Below are 25,900 nucleotides of genomic sequence, written 5' to 3'. Positions count from 1 at the left end.
TGTCAGGCAGGCTCTTCTCAGCTCACCCTCATCTGCTCCCACCGCATCCTTGCTTCTGATTCCAGGAGAAGATCTTATTGAGGTGCTTTAAACCAATCCTCTCACCAGCTTTTCCAAAATTGTGTTTGTTTTTACCTAGCCTGGCTCAAGTGGTCTCCCTGTCTTGTCTCCCAAGTAGCCTGACAATAGGTGTTGTATGCCCTTGGCGCATCTTGGTTTTAACATCTAGAAGAGAGTGGGAAGATGGTTTTGTCAGAGGACCTGAATTTGAGTGCCAGACATCACAAAAAACCCTAGATGGGACTTGGTGTGCCTGTAATCCCAGTGCTGGGGAGACAGAGACAGGAGGATCCCTGGGGCTTTCTGACCAGCCCAGCTTAATTTGTGAGCCCCAAACTGTGAGAGACCCTGTCTTAATAAACAGTAACAAGGTAAAGGTCTGAGAAACAGTGCCTGAGGATTTATACCTGAGAGTGAGCTTTGGCTCCTATGTGCACAGACATGCACACACAAAGAACAGAAAGTAGAACTAGCCACATCCTCTGGTTCTGAATTAACTGACTATTAAAGAATATATGTATTTGTGTGTGTTACAGTGGGTCTGCATATGAAGGAAGATTAGTTAGGAGACAGTTTTGGGGAGCTGATTCTCCCCTTCCATCATGGGATCTGGGGATAGTGTGCAGGTTTTTGAGTTTTAAAGTTAGGTGGCTTTACCTGCTGAGCCATCTCGTTAGCCTGTTCTCCTGACGGGTGGGGGTGCTGATTCTTATTATGTAACTTAGGTATGCCCCAAGCATGCGATGCTCCTGCCTTAGCTGCCATCACAGGCATTTGCTAACATATTTGACTTTTCCCTTCCTCCCTCCTTCCTCTTCTTTCTTGGAGCTGGGATCAAACACAGGCCTAAGTATATACCAAGCTGGTTCTCCTTCAGTGAGCTATAGTCCCTAGCCCTGACTTTTCTTTTTATCTTTTTGTTTTGTTTTATTTTGTGAAAGAGCCTTGTGTAGCCTCTAGCCTTGAACTTGTGATAAAATCCAGACTGGCTTTGAACTTTTGGTGTTCATTGCTTCTATTGATATTCTCATTGGTTTGTTTGTGTCAGCTTGACACAAGGGACCACAATTGAGAAAATGCCTCCATAAAATTGGCACGGGACACTTTTTTTTAAAAAGATTTATTTATTTACTATGCATACAGTGTTCTGTCTACACCCCAGATCTCATGATAGAGAGTTGTGAGCCACCATGTGGTTGCTGAGAATTGAACTCAGGACCTCCAGAAGAACAACCAGTGCTCTTAACCCCTGAGCCATCTGCCCGGCTCATTTCCAGGCAGGGTGGTCCTGGAGTGTATGAGAAAGCAGACTGAGCAAGCCATAGGGAATAAGGCAGTAAATTGCATCCCTTGATGGCCTCTGCTTCAGTTCCTCCCTCCAGGTTCCTGCCCTGATTTCTCTGGTGAGGGAGTGTATCCTGGAAGTGTAAAATGAGCAGACCCTTTCTTCTGTGGGTTGCGTTGGTCATGGTGTTTTATCACAGCTATAGTAACCCTAAGACAGCCTCCCAAGTGCTGAGATTAAAGGCATGTTTTATTACTTGTGACTTTGAAACAGGGTCTCATTGTGAAGCCCTGACTGTCCTGGAACTCTCTGTAGGCCAGGCTGGTCATTTCTCCCTGCTTTGTTCCTGAAGAGCTCTGCAACTAAGGGGGAGACAGTCTGACTTGAGCCAGTTGAACAGGAGTTAAGGAAGGAAACCAGACTTGATAATTGACCACTGGGAGACAAAAGGAAAATCTATAAACATGCTTAGTCACAGCCGGTGCAGGCTGCGATGGGAATCCGGGTACAGAACCTGGGCTTCCCAGTCTTCACCAAGACAACTCATTTCCTATTTTGTTTTTATTTCCATGGTTGAATCTTGAACAATTTATTTATGTGTATTTATTTTTATTTATGTATGGGGGGGGTGCCAATGGGTGTGGTTGTATTTGTGCTCCAGTGTACACATAGAGATCAGAGGACAACCCACAGAAGTCAGTTCTCTTCTTCCACTTTGTATGTTCTAAGAATTGAACTAAAGTCCTCAGGCTTGACGCCAAGCACCTTTACCTACTGAGCCATGTCACCAGCCCTAAAGCAATTTTTGTGGCTTTAAAAAAAAATTTTTTTTTATAAGCCTGACGGTGGAGTCTCACAACTTTAATCCCGGCACTCAGCAGGCAGTGGCAGGCTGTGAGTTTGAGGCCAGCCTGGTTCCAAGACAGGCTCCAAAGGTAGAGAGAAACCCTGTCTCAGAAAAACAAAAATAAAGTTGTTGTTATTTTTAATCATCTTATTATTGAGCCTGATTTTTGAAGTTCAGATAGAAATGAAAGACAAGGAAGGCTACACAGTTGTCATCAGTATTTCTGGGTCATTTTCCTCTTGCTCAGCACAGAGTGCCTCTTAGCAGAACCCACTCAGTGCCTGTGTGTCCAGACTCATCAAAGTTTAAAGCAGATCCTGGCAGCACTGGTGCTTCTCACTCTGAGTTAGGTCTGTGATTGTCTTTGCCCACTGTTCCCTGAAAAATAACTGAAGGCCACAGACCACTAATAAATTGGGTGAATGGGCTAATTACAACTTCAGATTCTGGATTTGGGTTATAATATCTGTATCTTTCATGTTAGACTGCTGGCGCTTTGAAGGCTTGTTATATCCCCGTGTGTCTGTCTATAAAACCCTTCTCCAGAGCCTAGAGATGCTTTTCACAGTCAGCTCTTAATGAATTAACTGTGAGGTGAAAAATAAGGAATAGTCTGAGGGTGTGCCTTGGTGGAGGCTCTGGATTTGAGTCTCATTGCAGAAAATAAAAATTTCAGTCTGGGCATTCTTCCTTGTAGTGCCCCTTAGGGAAAGTGCCCATCCTGCTTTACAAACCAGACACCTGTTTCTGTTGGTTCTCCTGCAGTGTGGTGGGCTTTAGGGACTGAACTCAGGTCATGGAGGTTGGCAATCTCACTGGCCCCAAAAGAACTTCTTTTTGAAAATGAAAAAATGAAGGGGAAGGTTTAAAACTGTTGCTGGATAAGAACTCAGGAAACCACAGGAGAGAACGCTCTACTAAGGAATCCCCGTCTGGCCTCCTGCCGTAGAGACAAGAGCCAGAAAGCCAAGCCCTCTGTTCTCTGTTGATGCTTGAGTGGCTGGTTAACCGGCTTCATCCTTTCCTCTGTGATAGGCAAACAGCTTCAAGGAGTGTTGGGACTTCTGTCCTGAGGACAGAAGACTGCAGTTTATTTATAGGGCAGGAGAGCTCAGGAGTGCACAGGAAGCACTGATTGCACACCAGCTCAGTACTGGTGATGGCAAGGACCCAGATTTTTCTTTGAGCACATTAGAGATGAGTTGCTATTCTTCCGTCTAAGTACTAACTAGGCCTGGCTCTGTTTGTTTGGGTTCTGAGATCTGTGGAAATGGGAACCTTCAGGGTGCGGTGCTGATAGGTTCCTTTCTAACTTTTTAAAAAATCATTTTGTTTTAGCCAGGTCATATGGCACATGCCTTTAATCCTAGCACTCAGGAGGCAGAGGTAGATAGGGCTCTGTAAGTTCAAAGCCAGCCTGGACTACAGAGTGAGTTCCTGGACAGCCAGGACTACACAGAAGAACCCTGTCTCGAAAAAAGGAAAAAAAAAGAGAAAGAAAAAAAGAAAAACATTTGTTTTGTATGAATGGGTGTTTTGCCATGGGTGCATGTGTATGTACACCTCTTTGTGTCTTGTGTAGTAGAGGCCAGAAGAGAGCATTGAATCCCCTGGGACTGGAGTTTCAGATGGTTCTGGGTGCTGGGAATTGAACCTGGGTCCTTAGAACAGCAGAAAGTGCTCTTATCTGCTGAGCTATCTCTCCAGTCCTGAGAGTTGTTTTTCTAGATGGGCCAATAATTGTGAGGTCCAGAACCATCATAGATAGACAAGGTGAGAACATGACCCTTTCTCTTTTCTTGTAAGTCCCTCTGACTTTTGTATATCCTGATTTGAACCCAGAAAAAAGCTCTGGCTGGGTGGTAGAACTAAGGACCTGTTAGACAGGTCTGCTTGGGCCTAGCTCCCCTCCCCCACCCTGGGCAGGGAGACTGAAACTGCTGCTTGCAGGGCTTTGCCAAATCAGTTTCTCCTCAAGGATTACCTGCTCACTGCAGGCAGGCAGCTCCCCACCCAGGAGCCAGACACTGTGGGAATCATGCGGGTGGGGGCAGGCTCTGCTCAGCTTGTTGGGTGTGCTGCTCACCTGCTGGGCTCTGAGCACAAAGGCTCCCTGCTCACTAGTGCTGAATCGCCTGGAGGCCTAAGGGAAATAGCCTGGGCCCACAGTGCCTTGCCCTGTGCCCTGTGGCCACATTCCTGTCGGGGGTGGGGGGAGTGAGGAGCTTCAACACCAGGCAAATGAAATCTTCGGAAAGAAAAGTATCATCCATCTAACTCCTTGAGTTTAGAATTGAATATTTCCTTTTTTTTTTTTTAACCCTAGTCAAAATTTTTCAGTGTGTGGGGGCCTAGTGTCCACAGCATGCTGGACAAGGCTCCTTAGCCAGGCTCCTTGGCAGGTTCACTTCATGTTAGCCAAGATCAGGAAGTGGGCTCATGACAGGCAGCCCCTGCTCACTTCCTGCTTTGGTCTGAGGGATGGGTGTAAAAAGCTTGAACCTGCACAGATATGAAGAACTCCATTCACCCAGCACAGATCTTTAGAGCCTTTACAAGTGTGGAGACAGGTCCCAGGAGAGTGATTTGTTCAAAGTTACATAACTTGTTTAGGCAGATTTGAGTCTAGAATAGATCTCCCTTGGGGCCCTTGGTACTTGTCCCCATAGCCCCCACTTTAATGGCGATTCTCCTTAGAAGGCCTACAGATTTCTGTGGTAAGAAGCCATCTGGAAAAGGACAGGTGGAAGGGTAGCAGACCCCAGCTGTACACACACACCAAAGACACTGGCTTCTCTTAAGGGACTGTGTCCATCCAGGTGCCAGAAGTCCCTAGGAAATGGATTTAAAACAGTAGGCAGCAGCATTCGAACCCTGGCTCAGGTCAAAAGGTCACATGAATCAGAGCTGGGTTAGGGGCTGCTGGCTAAAGAGGAATCAGGAAGGTCTGACCCCATGACATTCCAGCTTGACTTAGTAATTTCTGGAGGGTCTGCCAGTGGCCACCACTGTGCCAGGACCTGAGTCCTGGAAACTTCCCTGGAGGCTGCTTTTAGTTTTGCATACTAGTGAGCAAATAACCACTAAGAGTTGCAAAGGAGACCAACCAGTGAAGAGCTAAGGATGCCTAGGAGGACACAGTGGAGACTCTAAGCTAGGTGGAAGGAAGCCTGGAAAGCTTCCTGCTGGGAGTGATGTCTGCCTTTAGCTCACCAAAAGGAAGGATGGGGTCTAAATGGAGGGAAAGTGACCCAGGCTATGGGACGCTACAGCAAAAACCTGGAGGTCTTTCATTGCAGACTGGGAGACAGGTGGCTGGGGCGCAGCTGCTATCAGAAAAGAAAGCCAGATAATCCCTCATGTAGTTTGCAGGCCTGTGAGTCTGGTTGGAAATAAGCTTTAAGTGTATAGGTAGATATATACTCAGATAAATTGATTGTGGGTAGGGACAGGTAAGGCAGAGATAGAATTTTATTTTGTGTATGTGAATTCAATGTAGGTCAGAGGAGAACCTGGAGTTGATTCTCTCCTTCCACCATTCAGGTCCTAGGGATCCATTACAGGTCATCAGACTTAGCAGCAAGTACCTGTGTCTGCTGAGCCATCTCACCAGCCTGAGACAGAATTTTATGAGAGGTGTGTTTGGGATGGGATTTCCTATTCCTGGCGCTGGGTACAACAAGCCATGTTATACAGGAAAGAGGACAGATTTGTGTGTGTGCAGGTGTGTGTATTCAGCAGACTGAGGTTTTCGTCCTTCTGGGAGACTTGGCTTTGTAGCTGAATTAGCTGGAGACGCTGGATCATTGTTAAGCCAGAGATCAGGATTGTTTTCCTTTTCCATAAGGAGGGACTCACAGGCCTTGGCTGCCATTAGAAGATCTGGGGGGTTGATGCCATAGTTGGTGGAAAAGATAAAGTATCTGTCTTGCTCCTTGACCTCCACAGACGTTCCTCTTTGTCACCAAATAGCACTTCTCTGTGGCAGTCTTGGGTTCTGTGCTGGAGAGAGAGACACCCTCATAGATAGCTCTTGCAATACCCTTGGCTACAGACAGGATTCCACACAAGAGCTAGCAAGAGTCCCCCTCCCCTCTTATCATCCTGTCAGTGTCACAAAGTGCTCAGACCTGACCTGAGATGACCAAGATGACCATGCTCCACACCTGGGAGCAAAATTAGACCTAAGGTTAGAATAAACTGCTTGCCTTGGAGGCTTCAGGAGGCAGCTTTCGCTGCTTGCCTATCCCTCTCCAGGGATGTGTGTGTGCCATACAAGTCTGCCTCTTCCCAGGGAGCATACACCTGCAGTGTTCTAGTTTGGATAGGAATACCATTCAAAGTTCTTGGCAGGAGACCAGCCTACTTCTACCCAGGTTGATTCCCCTCCCTTTTCCAACTTGTTTGATGTGCTTGTTGCCCAGAGTTAGGCAGCTGATTGGCTCTATAGTGGCTAGAGATTGGAGATCCTGCAGTAAGAACACAGCTGCTTCCTTTCCTGGCCTCTGGGGTGGAGCTTGAAAATAGAGAATCATAATCCCTTGCTCCTCTTCCTCCTCCCCCCCACTGTCATGCTGCCAGGTAAACTGGAGTGACCAGCTCTGAGTGGGACTCAGCATGCCTGCTTCACTGCTCTGGAAGACAGCAGTGATCTGGAAGAGATTCATGGACAGTGAGCATGCAAACTTTGTGTGTTCTTGGGCCAGCAGACTTAGAGCCAATGGTGACCCCACCAGGTATCAGGCAAGTCTGCCCTAGGCCACTGTTTTCTCTAACATGCTGAGAAATGAAGACTACTTCCACATACCCCTGCTGCCCAGGAAGCTAGGAGCTGGTCATTTTCCTTGGAACCCTTTGCAATACAGTGCCCCTTAACCATGCTTTTAAATCCCTTACCTGGGTGCTTTTTTGTTTTGTTTTGTTTTGTTTTGTTTTTCAAGATAGGGTCTTACTATGTAGACCAGGTTGACTATGAACCCACAGAGATCTGCCTGCCTCTGCCTCCCAAGCAGTGAGATTAAAGACATGCACCGCCACACCCAGTTAAATTGACTGTTTTTATTCCTAACTTAGTTATATTCAGGCTTTGTTTTTTTGAAATAGTAACTTCGTGAAATTTGTTATGACGTGTTATGTATTTGGTACACATGAAGGGATATTCATGTGTCGTGAAGTGTACATGTAGGTTAGAGGTTCTCTCCTTCCATGAGGGTCCCAGGGGTCAGGCCTGTCAGCAGGCACCCTATCCTCTCAGCCGTCTTGCCAAGACTGCACTCCGTTTCTTTAGCAGCAGCAGGTAGAGGAGGCACCTTCCCTACTTCTCAGAACTGTGGGTGGGAGGCTGGGAAAGTGCTGCTCCTGTGCTGGAAAGGGAGTGTAGTAGAGGGGCAGGGACTGCCAGTGGCTGTATCTGTTCTCCTTTTGGCTGGTCAGAGGCAGTGACACCTTAGTCTTTTGCTGACCTCTGTGGTCAGCCAGGAAGCACCGCTGGCAACAACTTCCTGCTGGCAGCTGTGAGTACCTAAAGCAGAGCCCCAGCTTGCAGAGTGGGAGGAGTGGTTACTTAGGGTCAATGGGAACTGGAGCTGGGGAGGAGTGTTGTAGCAGAGCCAGAGGTCAGCTTCTGCAGCCTGGCTGCCCGGAGCAAAGGCCATGTGCCCAGTGCCTTCCCTCCTGTGTCTTGCTAGTGATCATCACTGTTAGGTTGACCTCCAGGCCACATTGGATGATCCTGACTCTGCTGTTTCAATCCTATGTGTCCTAGAGCTGAACCTCAAGGCGATTTGTTGTTTTAGAAGTTCTGACATTGGTCACTGGAAGGTCTGTTTTGGTGTTTTGCTTCTAGCTGAGAGTTGGATCTCTGAAAACATCACTCCCTTTAAGTACACACCTGGCATTTCTCCTCTTTCGGCTGGCTGCATATGCAGCCTCATGGGAAAGCCCTTCCTTGACCGAGTTTAAGCTCCAGCACCCGAGGAAGAGTAAAAGTAATAACATTCCTCCCTCAGGATACACACATGCTTCTCAGAGTTGGAAAGACTTTGGTTATTTATTCCATGTGGGGCCTGGACCTTAGAGATCCACTTGCCTCTGCCTCCTGAGTGCTGGGATTTGAGATTACAGGTGTGTATCTTGCCTGACCAATTTGTGACTTTTTTTTCTTTTTTGGTTTTTCAGACAGGGTTTCTCTGTAGCTTTTGAGCCTGTCCTGGAGCTAGCTCCTGTACACCAAGCTAGCCTCAAACTCAGAGATCCGCCTGCCTCTGCCTCCTGAGTGCTGGGATTAAAGGCGGCACGCGCCACCACCGCCTGGCCAATTTGTGACTCTTTAGGAGCTTTATGTTGTTCATTTGCTTAACCTTCCACCTCACCCCAGATCAACCCAAACTAGCGTTTCATATGAAGAGCTCTGGAAAGATAAAGCGGTGCCTCAAGGTCACTGAAGTGTACTTGGTATTTGGCATAGGTGGCTGGTTTGGCGTTTAGTAAGGGATTTCTTCTTTGTATTTGAGCAAAAGATTTCTTGGCAGGAGTCCTTTATGCTGTGTTCCCAATGCTTGCCCTGTGTCCAAGGTTTGCCCTCTGCTCCCCTCCCCTGACAGGTTGTTTCAACCCTCTTGCTTATAAACAAGTGCAGTAGATCGTGTCGGTCCAGCTCACATGACCTTGGTTATCTCTTCACGGGGTAACCAGCATCAGCATTAGATGCCACAGTCAGTCATTTGACCTTGTGGAGCTGACTGAGTAAAAGAGGGGAGATGCCAGGAGAAAGCCTGTGTCTGCCAGAGAATGTACATGGGAGGCTACGTGATTCCTTAGTGAAGTCCAGGTGGGAAATGTCGGTGTTCCTAGAGCAGGGCTTCAGCTATGAGATGTTTCCTTCCCTGTTTTATTATCCCAGCATTCCTAATTTTAGCATTCTTTTATTTCTCCTGTTCTCAGATCTTGTCTATAAGGATCCACAACATGCAGCTTTTTAGGAAACTGTCCCTGAGACAGACACCAGATAGTTCACAGGATAGCAACGCCAATATCTCCGAATCTTATCTTCCCAAATAGTTATCCTGTTAGTGGTAGACAGGTGGTGATGGGAGCCTGGCTGCCACAGAATGTCTCTTGGAAGGGACGTCAGGAACTGAAGTGTCGCTGAGCCGAGCACTTACCATTACACATACACACACAGGCTCTCCTTCTCAAGGTTGAAAGCAACTTGAACTTTCGTGAGTATCTGAGTATACCCATGCAGCAGTATTTGTATGCACATGCTACATGATAGTGCACATGTGTTTTATGAATTAGTCACATTTCTTGCTATGACTGTTAACTTAGAAAGTTTCCAGACCCGTTTATCTAAAAGTCCTCACAAGATGGCAATACTCTGCTTCCAGGAGTTGTGATGTACTGAGTTTTTGTAGGGTGGGATGTTTTTGTTTAAAGTGCCTTTTATCAGGGGAGCCTAATGTGGCCTTTTATGGAAAAGATAAAACAGCTGAGCTGCTGGAGCCTTCTCTGTAAGAAACCCAAGTCCCTGTCTGGGTTGTGTGAGATGACCAGAACTTGGCCTTTCACTAAAGAGCTTTCCTGGACTTGTTTGAGAAAAGCCATCTTTTCTTGGAGGTGCACAGCATCTGTGGTAGTTACTGGGTAAAGAAGTTCAGTCTGTGTCTTCTGGCAATCTATAGAATAATGAGAAAGCTGGAATTACAGTAATGATAGCTGGTGTGTCTTGAGCATTTAATACAGGCCACGATTATTCAGAGTTTGGGGTGGAGTTGGGTATTTGGTAATTTCTGATTTTACTGTTTTCAAGTCTTCTGTTGAGAGCTTCTTTATTCCTGACAGGCTCTTTGTCTTTGGTGGGTAGCATGGACTGGGTGGAGGAATAGGACAGGTACAGTAGTGCCCTTCTACTCAGCTCGAGTGCAGTTTCAGGTCCTCAGTAAATTCAGAGGTTGGTAGCAACAGACTTGGCTGCCTGTCTCATTCAGTCAGTCTGTGGAACGATCCATCTAACAAGACCCCAGCATGCCCTTTCTCCCCAGCACACTGGTTAATTGCAGTTGTTCTTGAGGGCAGTCCCAGAGCATTAGTGCCCTCACCCTCACCAGGGCTGAACGAACTCTTCTCTCCATCTTCACTTCTCTTGGAGGCTAGGATAGCTCCCTTGGACCTCTTCCTAGGGCTCTGAAAATATAGACTGTAAGTAAGAATACTCTTTAAGAGCTGGGTGTGGTGGTGCATGCCTTTAAACCCAGTACTTGGGAGGCAGAAGCAGACAGATCTCTGAATTTGAGGACAGCCTGGTCTATAGAGCAAGTTCCAGGACAGCCAGAGCTACTCAGAAAACCTTGTCTCAAAACCAAAATAAACAAAAAAAAGAAGACACATGTAGTAAAAGATGACTGTGATCTGCTTTGCATACCTTGCTTTAGGCTAAAAGTACATATAGTTAGGGCCTTTCCAGAAGCAAAACAGCCATTACTGTCAGTAATTGAACATTTATTTGCCCACCCCTTTGCCATCTCTGTCCCCAGGCCTAGAATGGCAAGCTGAGGGCCTGGGTCTTGCTGGGAAGCAAAGCTTGGACTTTCCAGTCTTCACCTAACTGCTGACAACCAGCCTATCCAAGATGCCTGCTCTAACTGTGGCTGCTTAGTAACAGGATACAATAATGTCTGCCTTCAGCCAGAGGTGCTTTGGTTGTGCTGTGGGGAAGGTAGCTCCAAAGATATTAGCCCCAGCTGTGTCAGGATACTGTCACAGGCTCTCTCCTGACTCTAGCTGGAAATGTTCTTTCATGTTCCTCTTGCAATAGCTCTCTCTTCAGTAAGGCAGTACATGTTCAGAAGGCTAATTTCCATCTGGGTTCCTGTCTCATCAGACCCTCTCTCCTGTTCTACCGCAAGCTTCAGCCATGCCAAGAGTTTTTGAAGCATCCTTATTCAAGCTCTCTGTATCACAGTATCATCAAGATTTGGGGGATTAGGGTGCTCTATGTGTATGGAGCCCAGAGAGTAAAGATATATTCCCAAGCTGGACCAGTGCAATGGGGGAATTCATGGGCTGACCTGAGAGCACTGCCACCATTGGTAAGGTTTCTCAGAAGGAATCTTTAGTAGAGCCAGCACAACACCAGTGAGCTCCCCCCAAACCCCACCCCAGCTCCTAGTAGGGAATTTCTGGAGGAACACTCTGCATCTGATTGTGCTTGCCTGAGCGTTCTCCTTAGTCAGTAGTCCAGGCAGCTAGTACGCACATGAAGTTGTCCCAGATGCCAAACAACAAAGATGAAAAGGAGCTCCCTCTTTGCTCACAGCACGTTTGCTGGGGACTGCACTGCACTGTTATGGCCCTGAGTCACAGGTATGCCAGGATCTTCAGCACAATGAATTTACCCTGCGGTCTGGCAGAACCCCCTTCCATGCTCAGGCTGTCTTCTACTCTAGTTGCAGAAGAAGATGGGCATGTAGCACCTCTGCCCATCAGGGCAAGGGAGCCTGGCTTCTGGAAAGAGCAGCCAGTTGAATGGTTTTTTTTGTTTTGTTTTGTTTTGTTTTTTGAGACAGGGTTTCTCTGTGGCTTTGGAGCCTGTCCTGGAACTAGCTCTGTAGACCAGGCTGATCCACCTGCCTCTGCCTCCCGAGTGCTGGGAAGTGCTGGGATTAAAGGCGTGCGCCACCACCGCCTGGCTCAGTCAGTTGAATGTTTAACAGTCACTTCAAGGGAGTAGCCACACAGTGGAAAGTCTGGTCTGATGGGGGCAGTTATGAGGCCCAGATTAGCAATGACAGCCTTGGGTAGTTTCTGAACCTTTCTCCTCCTCATGCTGACCTCTGGCCACAGTGACTTCTGGGGTGGTGAACAGCCTTGGTATTTTTCCTGTTTCTTCCTCCTTCAACTCCCTCTTTGAACTTTCAGGAGTAGGAGGCAGCCTTTTTTATTCTTGCAGGAAAAGGTGAAGTGGAAATAGATTCTTGTTCATTACTTCCCAGGAGCTTTTGGAACTGGTTAAGACCTGGAAGCTTGCTTCCTAGCCTGGGGCTGGCTGTACCCCTAGACAGGAAACCTCCATAGGGTGCCATGAAAGGCAGGGTAGGAGCGCCGGGTTAAGTCTGCATCAAGTAGAAAAACTGTTGCATAAATGTTGAGGTGGTTTTTTGGTTTTGATTTTTTCCCCCCAAATCTCAAGCTTCTTTGTTGCTTTGCTTTGGCAAAGCCCCAGGAGAAGTCGGGAGATTCTGGGAGGAGTTGGTTGTGCTGAGTGAGTCACTGAGCTCCCGCTGCTGCTGTGTTTAGTTCCTTCGTGCCTCACAGGAGAAGGAGGCATCGTGGGGAGGGGTAGGGTGGAAATGCTGCTCTGTGTAATGGGGCAGTGTGTTTTGTGAGCACCCTAAGGTTGTCAGAGCCTCGTAGCCGCCGACCAGAGCAGGAAATACTAGAGCAGCACTCTGAACATAACGTATGCTAATGTCCCTTGCCATCCTTATACAAGTAGTTGTCACTTCCCTGTTCAGTAGCTTTTGAAATGGTTCAAATTGAATTGTGTTCTCTCTGCAACACATGCTGTTTCCTAGCAAAACAGGATGGATTGAATGTAGAGAGGCAAAGAGAAGAACTGTCTAAAGTAGGAGGCCTTGATTGTCGCGAGAGGCAGGGATTCCCCTTTGAGGAAGTAGGGAGCCAAGGATCAGATGGGATCTCTACTTTGCTGATTTCTGGCTGTCTGTGTGAACTCCATTTTCCATTAGTGACTGACTACCTACCATCCATTGTGGGCAAGTGCCCACTTAGTTGTTGTATGCTGAGAACATTGGACATTTGGAGACACCCCAACTCTTCCCCTTTTTTTTTGAGTCAAATATCCTAGGTTGATCTTGAACTTTTTTTTTTTTTCTTTTCGAGACAGGGTTTCTCCGTAGCTTTTGGTTCCTGTTCAGGAACTAGCTCTTGTAGACCAGGCTGGCCTCGAACTCACAGAGATCCTCCTGCCTCTGCCTTCCGAGTACTGGAATTAAAGGCGTGCGCCACCACTGCCCGGCCTGCTTCTACTTTCTGAGGATTGAAGGTGTCTGCTATTACACCAATTTATGTAATGCTGGTATTGAACCCAGGGACTTGTGCCTGCTAGGCAAGCCCTTTATTCTTTCTTCTGTGTAACAGATGCCAGGCTAGCTAGTCCTTAAGCTTTCCTGTCTCTGCCTCACACCTCTCTATAGGAATGTTGGAGATGGAGATGTGTACCACCATGCCTGGTTTCTTCATGGCTTCTGGAGGGTGGGGCCCAGATAGTCAGAGCTTGGATAGCAAGTGCTTTGACCCTCTGAGCCAGTACACCAGCCTCTTTTTTGTGTTGTTGTTCTTAGGACAAGGTCTTGCTGGCTAAACCAGACTAGCCCAGAATTCACTGTAGCCCAAGCTAGCCAGGAACTCATGGCAGTTGTTCTGCCCCAGCCTCTAGATGCTAAGATTACAGGTGTACACTCAGCTCCCCAGCATACTTGCTTCCTTTCTTTTTCTTTGACAAGGACTCATCTAGTCCAGGCTGGTCTTAAACTTTCTATGTAGTGGAGGATAACCTTGAACTTTTGATGCTTCTAACTCTGCCTTCCAAGTGCTAGGATTACAGGTGTATGACACTATGCCTAGTTTTATACTGTGCTGTGTGTGGAGCCCAGGGCTTTGTATTCAAGCAACAGAGCTACATCCCCTATCTCCTCCCAACACATTCCCTTTCTTTGCTTTTTCTTTCGCCCCTCTTCCTCCTTTTTGAGACAGGTTCTTATTGTGTAGCCTTGGTTGGTTGCCTTGAATGCCATATGTAGCCCAGGGTAGCCTTGAAATCAGAGATCTACCAGTCTTAAGCTTCCCTGTTCACCACATCTCACCCACACCTGACTGGCTTTTTTTTCTTTTTTAAATTTATCTATTTTTTTTTATTTGCATTGGTGTAACGATGTCAGAGTCTCTGAAATTGGAGTTACAGACAGTTGTGAGCTGTCATGTGGGTGCTGGGACTTGAACCCGGATCCTCTGGAAGAGCAGTCAGGCTCTTATCTGCTGAGCCATCTCACCAGTACCCCTTTTTCCTTTTTTAAAGAGTTATATATTATTTATCTATATCTATGTCCTACATATCTATATGTGTAGCATATGTGTGCAGGTGCCCAAGAAGGTCAGAAGAGGGCGTGTGATTCCCAAAACTGGAGTTGTAGGCAGTTGTAAACAGCCTGGTGTGGTTGCTGAGAACGTAGCCTGGGTTCTCCGCAAGAGTAACAAGTGCTCCTAACTGCCAAACCTTTTCTTCAGTCCCAACACATTTTCTTCTTCACTCTGCACAATACTGAATATTGTGCTAGGCATTCTGGGCCATGAATAAGACAAACCAAAGTTCCTCCTTTTGACAGACACTAAACTTACCAACTTCAAGGGCAGCAAATATTTGAAAGGGAGGAAATGGCTCTTCTGATATAAAGTTTTGACCTTCCTTCCTCTTCCCTTGTCTTATTCCCTAGGGGTCAAGGGAGGGCAACTTGTAAGGATCAAAAAATTACACCCACAGAGGGCTGGAGAGATGGTTCAGTGGTTCCCAGCACCCACATGGCAGCTCACAGCTGTCTGTAACTCCAGTTCCAGGGGACCTGGTACCCTCACACTGGCATACTTGCAAGCAAAAACCCCAATGCACATAAAAAGTAAATAAATCTTTTTTAAAAATCACACCTGCTTTATTCTACAAGTACTTTAACATGAGCTAGTTAGGTATGAGCACTATTGGACACTAAGAGGATATGAATGTGAGCAAGGCACGATCTGACTTTGCAGAGCTTGAGGGAACACAAGAAGTGCAAGTCCTGTGCTTCAAAGTCCAGAGAAGGAAATGACTCCTAGCTATGAAGGTATCCAAAATTGAGATGAACAAGCCATCAGAGCTCCCTTCCTGGATTGTTTAAAGGAAGACACTATGTACTAGATGAAGCACTTTCTTGTAGTGTGTGTACAACTGTGTGATTCTGTCCCATTCTCTGTGTGCTAGCCAATGTAGCAGAACCTGGACCCCACTACAGGTCTAATGCAGTGACAGCTTCCCAGTACACAGAGTGGAACTGGGTAGGAATGGAAGCCCAGTCCAGAAAATATACCAGAAACAAACTACTATTCAGAGAAAAGGAGGTGAGCCTAAGAGGAAGCCCTGGCACCTCAGCTGCACTGGTAGTGCCCTTCCACTTCCACACTTCTTTGTAAAGTGAGTCAAGCTTTTATGTTTCTGACTGCCTCCTGCCTCACCCCCACCCCCATCCTCCAAAGCCTGGGCTTCTGGAAGCCTGGCTCTCCTGTGATATGGAGGAACTCACTGTCTCCATGGTTACAGTAACCCACTGGTACGGGAGGAGCCAAATGAAGTACAAGGCTGGCAATGTGAGCTTCCCCCAACCCTTGGCACCATGTGGTACTGGTATGTTGGCTCTTTCTTTGACTGTTTCTGGAAGGAAGGAGTTAAGGCCCTAGCAAGAAAGGGAAGGTTCCAGTTTAGAGGAGTCACATAACCCTGCTCAGTCAACTAGTAAGTAGCAGAGATGTGGCTTGCTCCTGAGCTCTGCCTGCCTCCTGCTTCCCCTTACATACAGTAAGCAGACTGTGTACCTTCTCCACAGTTCACTTTGCAGGTGGCTCTAGCTGCACAGACTGATGTTTGACAATGGCTTGCTGAGCACCACTAGCCCAAAAGAAACAACTTAACAATGAGCAGATTCAGGGATGAGGTGGGACTAGAGACTTGTAGGTGCTCTGGGTACATAGTAGATCCTTAGTACTCTGAGAGCATCTCCAGTGGACCTGAAGACCAGAGGGTGGGGGTTATTGGTCATTATGGCTTCCAGACATGAAAGGGTGAGCGACTTTCAGCTCACTTCATGGGCCTGACTGTTGCTGGGGGATGAGGGTTGTAGCGCAGACACTGTTGAATAGTAAGCACACAGCTAGCTTCAGCTGCATGTCCTGCTGACTACCCTGGCCGGAGAAAGTAAGCAGATCTTTGAAGCCTTATTGCAACAGAATGTTAGGGGAATGTAGATGTTTCACAAGTTATCTCAGGGAATTTGGGGGGCTGGTAAATGCCAAATACAGTTTTTATGTTCTCTCCCTACCCAGAATGCTCCTGGTATATGAACTATTGGTAGTTGAGAGTGACAGTTGCTTGGTTCAGAGTATGGTAGGAAGGCTCCTGAATGCTATGAGGGAGGGCCCCATAACTTCATCTGTATCTGACCCCATTTCTCCCTAACTGCTCTCTTAGAATAGAAGGTCGGTCAGTGCTTGGTACTTATTCAGTTGACAGAACTGCTATTTCCCATCCTGACTGAGGAAATAATTCTGTCACATTCAAAACCTGGGGACTGAGACAATGAAGCTGTTTGGTATCATTCTGGCTTCTGAGTCTGCCAGTGGATGGAAAGGCAGGTATTCCTAGACAAGGGCAAACTGGAGTCCAGGATCCATGCCAACTCCTTCCTGAAACCAGAACCTCCTGGGGAGGGCAGGAGGAGGAGGGGTGCTACATGACAGCCCCTCTAGCAGCTCTCAGCTGACTTCAGTCAGTCCTGTCCTTTCTGCTGTCCCTGTACACTGTACAGTCCCTGAGCTTCTTCCCCTCCTGCTACCGTTGAAGGAGGGCCTTGGACTCATCTTTTCTGGGGAGGAAATGAGAGCAAATCTCCATCAAGAAAGGTTGAGGTAAGACTGGGAAAGGGGTCTGACTTGAACAGTAGGTGCTGTCATGCTAAGCAGGGGCAGTTGCTCTTGACCTCTATCCCAGCTGTGCACTGGAGAGGTTGGGGAACCCTGGGTATGTCTTGTAACCTGCATCAGTTTCTTAATGGAAAAGGAGGCTTGATGCATGTGTGTCGGGTATTTCTGCTCCCCCTGAGAAGCATGGTCTCCCAGTGGTGCCAGGAGGACACAAGTAAGCCTTGGTTGTTCCTAGGAGGGTTGATGGATAACCAGCATGAAGTCTTTACAGAACTGTTGGTGGGGGGCACAGCTCAGTGGACAACCCGACCCTAGAGTGCTGGAGAGAGCACCAAAGAGTTGAGACATGACACAGGTGATCTGTCAGTGGCAGGATCAGAGATTTGCCCCTTCCTCACCACAGTCCAGATTATAGGGACTTTGTTATTTGATGCCTGAGGTGAATGGGGTACCCTGAGGACAGATCTGTAGAAGCAGGACTAGAAAGAAAGGGAACATTTAGATTGTTCCCAGCCTTTGGGCAGAAGTTGGGGGAAAGACTTACATTCTGTCATATGCAGGGCTCCTTGAGCATATGCCTCAAGGGGATTCTTTCACATGTTCACTAGACCCCCCTGAAGTTAGACTGAAATGCTTTGTGTCTTAGTGCAGCATGCATTTTCTAAGGTTTAGAAAATAGGAAGTCTGATTGTCACTATACGCTTACTGGTGTCTGTTTGCACCCTTCCTACTCTGGTACTGGGGAAGGTTTGTTGGTCTCCAGTAGAGCTTCTGCTCTCTCTGAGTTAGCATATCTGAGTCACACAGTGCAGCCACGGTAGAGGCCTTGCTGATCTGCCCCTCCCTGGGGCTTACCTGCTGCAGCAGGTGAGATAAGAGCTTTATGACAGCCCAGGCTGAAGTCTGCTCTTCACTCTCTTCAGCTGTTAACAGTAGAGCACCTTGGGGAGGGTGGGGCAGCCCACTTCCGGGGATGGAGGGAGGGGGAAGGGAGAAGGAAGTCGTTCTAAACCCGCCTCTCTCTTGGTCTCCTTTCCTGCCCCTCTCCTCATCTAACTTCTGATTAGACCATCCTGGAGTGGACACATTCTGACCACCCAAACTGGCCAAGCTGCGAAGCTCTTTGCCAAATCCAGTTAGTGTCTGTCTGTGTCTCTCTCTCTCCCTCTCCCTCTCACTCTGTCTCTCTCTCTCGGTGGTTTCGGTTGCGACACAGTCTAGGTTCCCAGGCAGGAACCGCTCGGCCTGGCTGCTTCGCTTTTCACTGAGGAGGTGGTGGAAGGTGTCATCTGGCTTGTGCCGGCTGAGTAAGGGTGGCTGGCTGAGCCGGCAGCCCCCGCCCTGGGCCTGGCTCTTCCCGGCCTCTGTACTTTGCCCTCGCTGCCTGACAGGTTCTGCTGAATGGAAGTTGCTGGTATCCCTTGTCCCTTTCTCCGGCTGGGTATGTTTTCCCCGTTTTACCCCTGAGACTATCCTCTCCTTTCTGCTTCAGACAAAATCTTGCAGAGTTGCTCAGTGAAATTGGGCCCTAGCACCAGGTAGTCAGATTCTCAGGAAGGGCATCCAGTTGTCGAAGAGGGATTGGCTAGGAAGGAGGAAAGGAAAATGGGCAAATACGAAAAGGTCTTTTGCTTCAGCAGCCAGAGGCCAAGGAGACAAGACTGTGGAAGAAAGGGTGTCACAGTGGGAACCCAGCGAGAACCTGGGGCCATTTCCAAGGATACCTTTTTTTACTCCGCCTCACTTGAGCTTTTACTCTGCATCTGGCCAGGAAGTGCCCGCCTGGCACCCCTCCAGTCTGGCCCTTCCCTAGCCTACAGAAGCCACAGTATACTTGAAGGCCAACGCTGTGTGCTGAGCCCCCGAGCGCAGCTTTTCAAGAGAATAGTTGATGGCAGCCTCCAATATTAGGGCAGGGGGCCTTGCCCAGCCTGAGTCAGTGCTGGATCTCTGGGGTGGAAGCTATCTTTGGGCAGCATGCCAAGACCAAGTTCTGAGATCCCAGTCCAAAAGACTCTGCAGGTCCAGTGGATGTAAGACTCTGCCATCTGTCTATCACTAATCCCAGAGCTCCTTGGAATCTCCTTCTGGATCTGGGCTGTTTTGAACCTCTGAAGGCAACTTGAGAGCCACAGGGGTTCTTTCACTGGGGAAGCTAGGGGCCTGCCTCAGGTAGGGTATGTATGGGTCAGAGCTGTGGTGTGTACTGGGAGACTGGGTGTGGGAGGAGAACAGGGCTTAGCCAGATCTTGCTTTGTGGTTCAGAAGGACAGCTTGGTCTCACCCCCACCACCTGTTTGGACCAGGAAGAATGGACTGGTCTGAACCACAGGAGGGGAGTTCTCTCTCCATAATAGCTATCCCCTATCTTACCTCCCAGAGCAGCAGCAGGAGAGGACAGGGGACCTCCCTTGAGCCAGTGGCTTAAGAAGCATTGTCTACAAAAAGTTTTACACCCCCTCCCCTTTCACTTTTTTGAGACAGGGTTTCTCTATGTAATCCTGGCTGTCTTCTCTCTATATAGACAAGGCCAGCCTCAAACTCACGGAGATCCTCTTTCTTGCCTCTGCCTCCCGAGTGCTGGGATTAAAGGTGTGCACTGCTGCCACCCTGCTGAAAGTTTACTTTCTGACTTCTTTCTGTGCTCTTCCTCATGGGTTCTCTTCATCCTGTTCCAATTTCCCTGCTACAAGAAGTATCTTATGACGTAAAGAAATAGTGGGGTCAGAGAAGTCCTGGTTTTAGTCCTAAGAGTTGGATGACTCATATCTGAGGAGGGGTTTAGTGACTGGAACAGGGAATGTAGGAGCAGACTCCAGAGCTGGCTGGCTTCTATGGGTCTCACAGTGCTGGGGACCAACCCTTCACGGCTATCCCACCTGGGTGCCTGGCATCCCTTCTTTCCTGCTAAGCTACAAAGCCTGTGATAGTCATCAAAACAGCTCAGATTGTGTTTCACTTTGGATCCTTGTCACTCCTATACATCTCCGTGAGACCATAGTTGGCTTAGCACGTGTAGCTTGGGTACAAAACATTCATTACAGGAGGACTCGACAGTAACAGTTGGAGACATAATAGTTGCTCAAAAACTATATAGTGGTCCCATTACATAGCCTAGGCTGGCCTTGAACTTGCTGTGTAGCCTAGGCTGCCTGATGATTGCTCTTTAATTTAATTTTGAATAAAACAGTTGACATGTTTTTTTCATCTGCCCATGAAAAGTAGATGTTTTATTGCCACTTTACAGATAAGGAAACTAAAGTTAGTAGGTGAGGAACTAGGACTTGAACCTTACTTATTCTGAACTCCAGACAGTCCTTCAGCATGAATGCTAACACAGGTCATGTTGGGGTGGTTCTCTTCTCCTTTCCCCTTTTCAGGAAGATGTTGATGCAAGAAAGTTAACCTGAGCTGAGTGGCAGTTAGTATCTGAACCCTGGCAGTTTGTATCTAATATCTACACTGCTAATCCTAACCCATAAGGAAGCAGACACACAGCAGGCTTATGTGTTGCTGCTTGCAGTCTCACACATAGCTGAGCCCAGTGGAAATGCCTGTCTCACACAGACCAGACCTAGACCAGAAACACCAAGGGGCCAGCAGGTGAAGCAGCAGGCTGGCTGGAACTTCCTAACTTGTGCTTCAGAGCTGCAAAGGGCCCAACTCCCCACATCTGTTTAGAATGAGAATTGCGAGTCTTCGGGCTTCTGCCCTAAAGCTCCCACTGCCTTTGGTTGTGCTCTTGGAAAAAGGGTATCACAAGAACTTGTATTAAAAGTTATCCCCCCCCCCCAAAAAAAAGTAGTTACCAAGGGGATTAGAGAAATGGCTCAGTGGTTAAGAACATGTACTGCTATTACAATTTTCAGCATCCCACACAGTGGTTACAACTGCCTATAACTAGTTCTGGAGGATCCAGTGTTGTTCTGTTATCAGTAGGCTTATCCCCACACATGGTACAAATACATACACTGAGGCACATGCACATAGATATAATTATCTTTTAAAATGCCAAGGAAAGCGTCTGGGGTAGATCAGTTGCCTAAGCATGTATTAGATTTTGGGTTCAATCCCCAGCACCACAAAAAAGAAAATTGCCAAGGAATTTACCCACTTAGCAGCTGAAGCAGAGAAAGGTTCCCAGCTGTTGATGACCTGGTTGGCAGCAGGGGAGGGGGGACCTGAGGGCAGTTTGTAAGGGAGAATGGGGCTAAGGAGAGGAGACTTTAGAAGCTAGGCCTTTGAGACCTGTGGATGAGCTCAGGGTATCAGTCAAGAGACTGACCCAGCAGACATAGCTGGGGATAGAATTTCCTTCTTGGCAAGGGTGAACCTCAGAGTTCCTTTGGGAAGACATAAAGCAGAAACTTAAAATGTGCTTTCCTGGCCTCTACTGTGGAGCGCTACAGGGTGGCTGCAGTGGGACATGAGAAATGGTGAGGAACTGTAGCAGAGATGACACCCCAAGGGACAAGGGGGCCTTCGCAGTTGTCCATTGCAAGTACTTCTGGGGGCTGAGTTAGCAGTTGAGGGAAAAAACACATAGCTGCTGCACAAGGGTCTTCAATCGACATGTCGGAGAAGAGGGAACTCTGTAACGCCCACAGTTCTTGCTAAGGAACCCCCCAGACAACTTCCTGGGTTGAAGTAAGTCACGCTTTTCCTCTGTGGCTGTTGAATCAAGAGGGACTCTGAGAGTCAGAAACTGGACCCGCCATCTCCAGTCACCCTGCTGCCCATCCTGAAGATTCCAAGGCAGCTCTGCTTGGATCTGGCTCAGCATCTTCCTGGTGTGCTGAGTTGTCCTATGAGAGATAGATAAATCAGGGCCCATCTAGGGATGAAACCAGACTCCCTTTGACAGTTACATTGGAGTATAATTCACACACCATAGCATCTGCCCATTGAAAGTACAGATGGGTGGCTTATATTAAATTCTGTTTTGTGTCATTTGATTTCAGAACATTTTAATTGCCCCCCAAAAGAAACTTTACACCCTTTACTCACTTGTCACCCTCCAGTGTCCCGCCACCCCCTAAATAGTCACGAATCTTCATCTGCCTTCCTAGAGTTTTGTGTTCTAGACAGTGATAAAAATGGAGTCAGATAAGATGGTCCTTCGTGGCCAGCTTCTCTGTGTCTTCAGGATCCTTTGGAGAGTAGCACGTGTCAGTGCTTCCTTTCTAGTTACACTCAGCTCATACTCTGTCGTGTTGTCATTTGACAACTGATAAGCATTGAGTTGTTTCTCCTCTAGCAGTGAGGATTATGTTCCTGTGACCAATAATGTACTGGGATTTGTGTGGGCATGTATCCTCATTCCTTTTGGGCATCTCCCTAGGAATTACTGGGAGTCCTGGTCTTTGGAAAATGTATAGATCTTCATTAGATCTACGCACTTTGTATTCAGCACATTCATCTGTGCAGCGTCTGTAACTGCTGCTGCTTCCCACCTTGTTTGAACCATTGAGAACAGGAGAGCAGGGCTGGGCAGGCTGCTGTAACAGACCCAGTCATTCAGTTCATTCTGTCAGGTGCAGTATGATGTGTTGTGAATAACGGACATTATAGGCCGTCTTCATGGGCTTTCAGTCTCAGTGGGCACAACAATAAACAAATGTAAAGAATGAATAGTAGAGGTTGATGCTAAGAACTGGGTGATGAGGAAGACTTTGAAGTGGTCAGACCATGTGCTCCTGAACTGAGAAGCAGCACTCTCGCGGTTTGAACAGGGCCATCAGGACAAGGTTTCCCAACTGTGATGGGGGCAGAGACTCTGCTAGATTACTAATGGGAGTTAATGGGGCTAGGTGGTGCTAATGAGGTACAGCTCTGGTCCTGTGTGTATAGGGTCTTAGCCCGGAGCCCTTTGTTGTGTGCCTTTGCAATGAAGACTGGTTGTCATGCCCTCCCCTGCCCCTGCCCTCTTCCTCTTGTTTTATAATTCTTTGCATGCCTGCCAGTCCCATGGAATCTGCCCCTGCACCCAGCCTCTTGCCATGTTTTTTTTTTTTTCAGAATTGAGGGTAGCATTAGACAGAACTGGAGGGGCAGCCTGTAAAGGCATGTCTGTTTCCACCCTGCAGCCCACCTTGGGACACCTTGATTCCAAGCCCAGCAGTAAGTCCAACATGCTGCGGGGCCGCAACTCAGCCACCTCTGCTGATGAGCAGCCCCATATTGGCAACTACCGGCTCCTTAAGACCATTGGCAAGGGTAACTTTGCCAAGGTGAAGTTGGCCCGGCACATCCTGACGGGGAAAGAGGTGAGCACTGGGGATGGGACCATGGCAGCAGCTCCCATCCTGTTGACACTCCAACAGGCAGTGCTGAGACTGTTCCCACAGCCAGCTTCTTGTGTATCTATCTGATAGGTATGCCAGGAGCCAAGCATTAGAAGTAGGAAATCCAGTGGAGAAAGTTAGCATCGGGTCCTGGTTTTAACCTGATCAAGGAAGTGATCTTAGGCTTTTGTCTCATGTCCAGGTAGCTGTGAAGATCATTGACAAGACTCAGCTGAACTCCTCCAGCCTTCAGAAAGTAAGTGCCCAGTACCTTCCATCCATTTCTAAACTTTGCTCCCGAGCCAGACAGTAGTAGCATATGCTCTTAGTCCCAGCACTCTGGAGGCGGAGGCAGGTGTATCTCTGAGTTCAAGACCAGCCTGGTCTACAGAGCAAGTTTCAGGACACCCAGGGCTACACAAAGAAATCCTGTCTCAAAATAAGCAAACAAAAAACCCAAAAAACTTGTGCTCCTCCCCGATGGCCCTGGTTGGGTTTCCGTGGCAACTCCACCCAGTAGGCCTCCTGTCCACAGGCACAGACTCTTCTGAAGTGGCCCCTTCCCAGCCACTTGGCCCTACCTGTCTGACCTACTTCCTGATTGTGTTATCTCCTGGCCTGGATCCAGCTCTCTGTACAAACACGTCTATAGCATTACTAGAAGGACATGCAGCTACACTGAGACACCAGGTGATCCAGTGGAGTGCCCCTAGAAGTTCAGGGATGAATATGAAAGACTCGAATTCTAAGTCTGTGACAAGGTGCACACATTAAATGTACCCCTAGTTACCCCTGATCTTTAGTCTCTTTTGCTGGATATCATTTTGGGAGTATGCAGCTTTTGCTAGATAAAGTTGAACTTTTCTTCCCTTATTACTGGAGTTTTCCTTAGGTTGTAGGAGAACTCTCAAGTAGGGGCATAAACCCTATACCAAAGAAACTGTAAAAATGTGTGTGTGTGTGTGTGTGTGTGTGTGTGTGTGTGTGTGTGTGTGTGTGTGTGTGAAAAGAAAGGGCAACTTTGAATGCAGGGGGCATCAGCTTGCAGGTAACTGACAGAGTTGGAAGCGCACTATCCCCCTCATTTTCCTGGACTCAGATATTTAGGAGAAGGAGGCTCCAGACTGGCAAAACAAAGCAGTTCTTACCCAGGTTAGTCATGTTTCCCTTGGCCTTCCCAGTGTAGTTACAGATGGTTGTGAGCCACTATATGGTTGCTGGGAATTGAACTCAGGACCTCTGGAAGAGCATCTGGTGCTCTTAACCACTGAGCCATCTCTCCAGCCCCCAAAAAGGTTTTTGTTTTGTTTTGGGTTTTTTTGTTTGTTTGTTTGGGTTTTTTTTTTTTTGGTTTTTTGAGACAGGGTTTCTCTGTGGTTTTGGAGCCTGTCCTGGAACTAGCTCTTGTAGACCAGGCTGATCTCGAACTCACAGAGATCCGCCTGCCTCTGCCTCCCGAGTGCTGGGATTAAAGGCGTGCGCCACCACAGCCCGGCTTGAAAAGTTTTTATTACAAAACAAATGCAATGCTGTCATCACCAGGGCCTCCTGCTCAGAGCTTATGGAGGAAAAGGAGACTTGTCCCTGCTACATTGGCTCTAGCCCTGCAGAGATGAAACTGGCATGGAATGGGCCTTGTAGCATTGTGGCTTACCACTCTGTTCATTGTCATGACAACCAGGACATCTCATTCCCTACCTCTCTCTTTTTTTCAACTTGCTTCTTCCTGATTGATTGGAAGATACCAGTGCCAGACAAATAAAAGATTTTTTGTATTGTTTTTGTTTGTTTTTTCTTTTTTGAAGCAAGAACTCACCATGTAGCTGAGGCTAGTTTTGAACTCCTGTTCCTCCTGCCTCCACCACCAAGATGAAGAAATATAGCCATTTTTTTAAAAAAAAGCTTTTTTATTTATATGCTTTCTTAGCAAAGACAATCTCATTCTGGCCATTCACTCTGTTGACATTTCTTCTTAGCAGTGTTCCCTAAAGTTTGAGTTTCTGAGGACACTGCTGCCCTCAGGGTTTTAGGCAAGCCCAGAAAGATTTAAGCTTTCCCAGAAGAGTGCTCCTTCAGAACAAATGGATATGCTTGAGAATGGGATGGTGGTACTGGCTCTGACTGCCATCGCAGATCTGCCCCCAGCGGTCACCCCTGAGATGGTGACCGAGGGGCCTTTGCTTTTTTCTAGCGTAATTATTGGGTAAAGAAAAAACAAGAAAAGCCTGGGAGCTGGTGGAGGGAAAAGTTGGGCCAGATCCCTTTCATTTCCAGTCCGTGAACACTCTGGGACACCATTAGAGAGAGAAAGCCATTTTTACTATATTCTGTAAACTGCCTTCTGGATTAGGGCTCCAGATAAACCACCACCACCCAAAACAAACAAACAAACAAACAAAAAACCCCAGTCCTCATATAAGTGGTGAGACCTGGAAAATTGCAAAACCTTTTCCAGTTCTCTGGACCCTGCAGGGGAAGAAGTTCATTTCTGTCATCTTTCTGTATGGAAATGTATGGTTTGGAGCCCCTGATTTTGTTTCACAGAGAGCGTGAGTGTGTGGAGGTGGATTTGATTAAAATTGGCATCAGCTATATATAGGAGTGGTTTCTTCTCTTGCTACTTCAGAGGCTCTGGAGAGAAAGGCCTCCCCCCCCCCCAAGTACGGGCCCTCTGACATC

General features: G+C 47.6%; 1 protein-coding gene across 10 annotated transcripts in view; it reads left to right on the top strand.

The window, feature by feature from the left end:
- Mark2 (microtubule affinity regulating kinase 2) overlaps positions 1–25,900 on the top strand; it is a 63,255-nt gene that overhangs the window by 25,036 nt on the left and 12,319 nt on the right. For 3 of the 10 annotated variants that reach the window (XM_075973374.1, XM_075973372.1, XM_075973370.1), the window contains exons 2-3: positions 23,024–23,203; positions 23,424–23,477. In XM_075973374.1, the coding sequence (XP_075829489.1) occupies positions 23,069–23,203; positions 23,424–23,477 (189 nt within the window). In that variant the 5' untranslated portion in view covers positions 23,024–23,068. Of the gene's footprint in view, positions 1–18,263; positions 18,379–22,955; positions 23,204–23,423; positions 23,478–25,900 lie in introns of those variants that run through there. The other 7 variants (XM_075973378.1, XM_075973376.1, XM_075973375.1 and 4 more) reach the window with 5 other exon arrangements.

Source organism: Microtus pennsylvanicus, chromosome 5 (genome assembly GCF_037038515.1).
Source record: "Microtus pennsylvanicus isolate mMicPen1 chromosome 5, mMicPen1.hap1, whole genome shotgun sequence".
NCBI lineage: Eukaryota > Metazoa > Chordata > Mammalia > Rodentia > Cricetidae > Microtus > Microtus pennsylvanicus.
The sequence above is the reverse complement of the archived record's forward strand: the minus strand, read 5'-3'. Positions and strand labels throughout refer to the sequence as shown.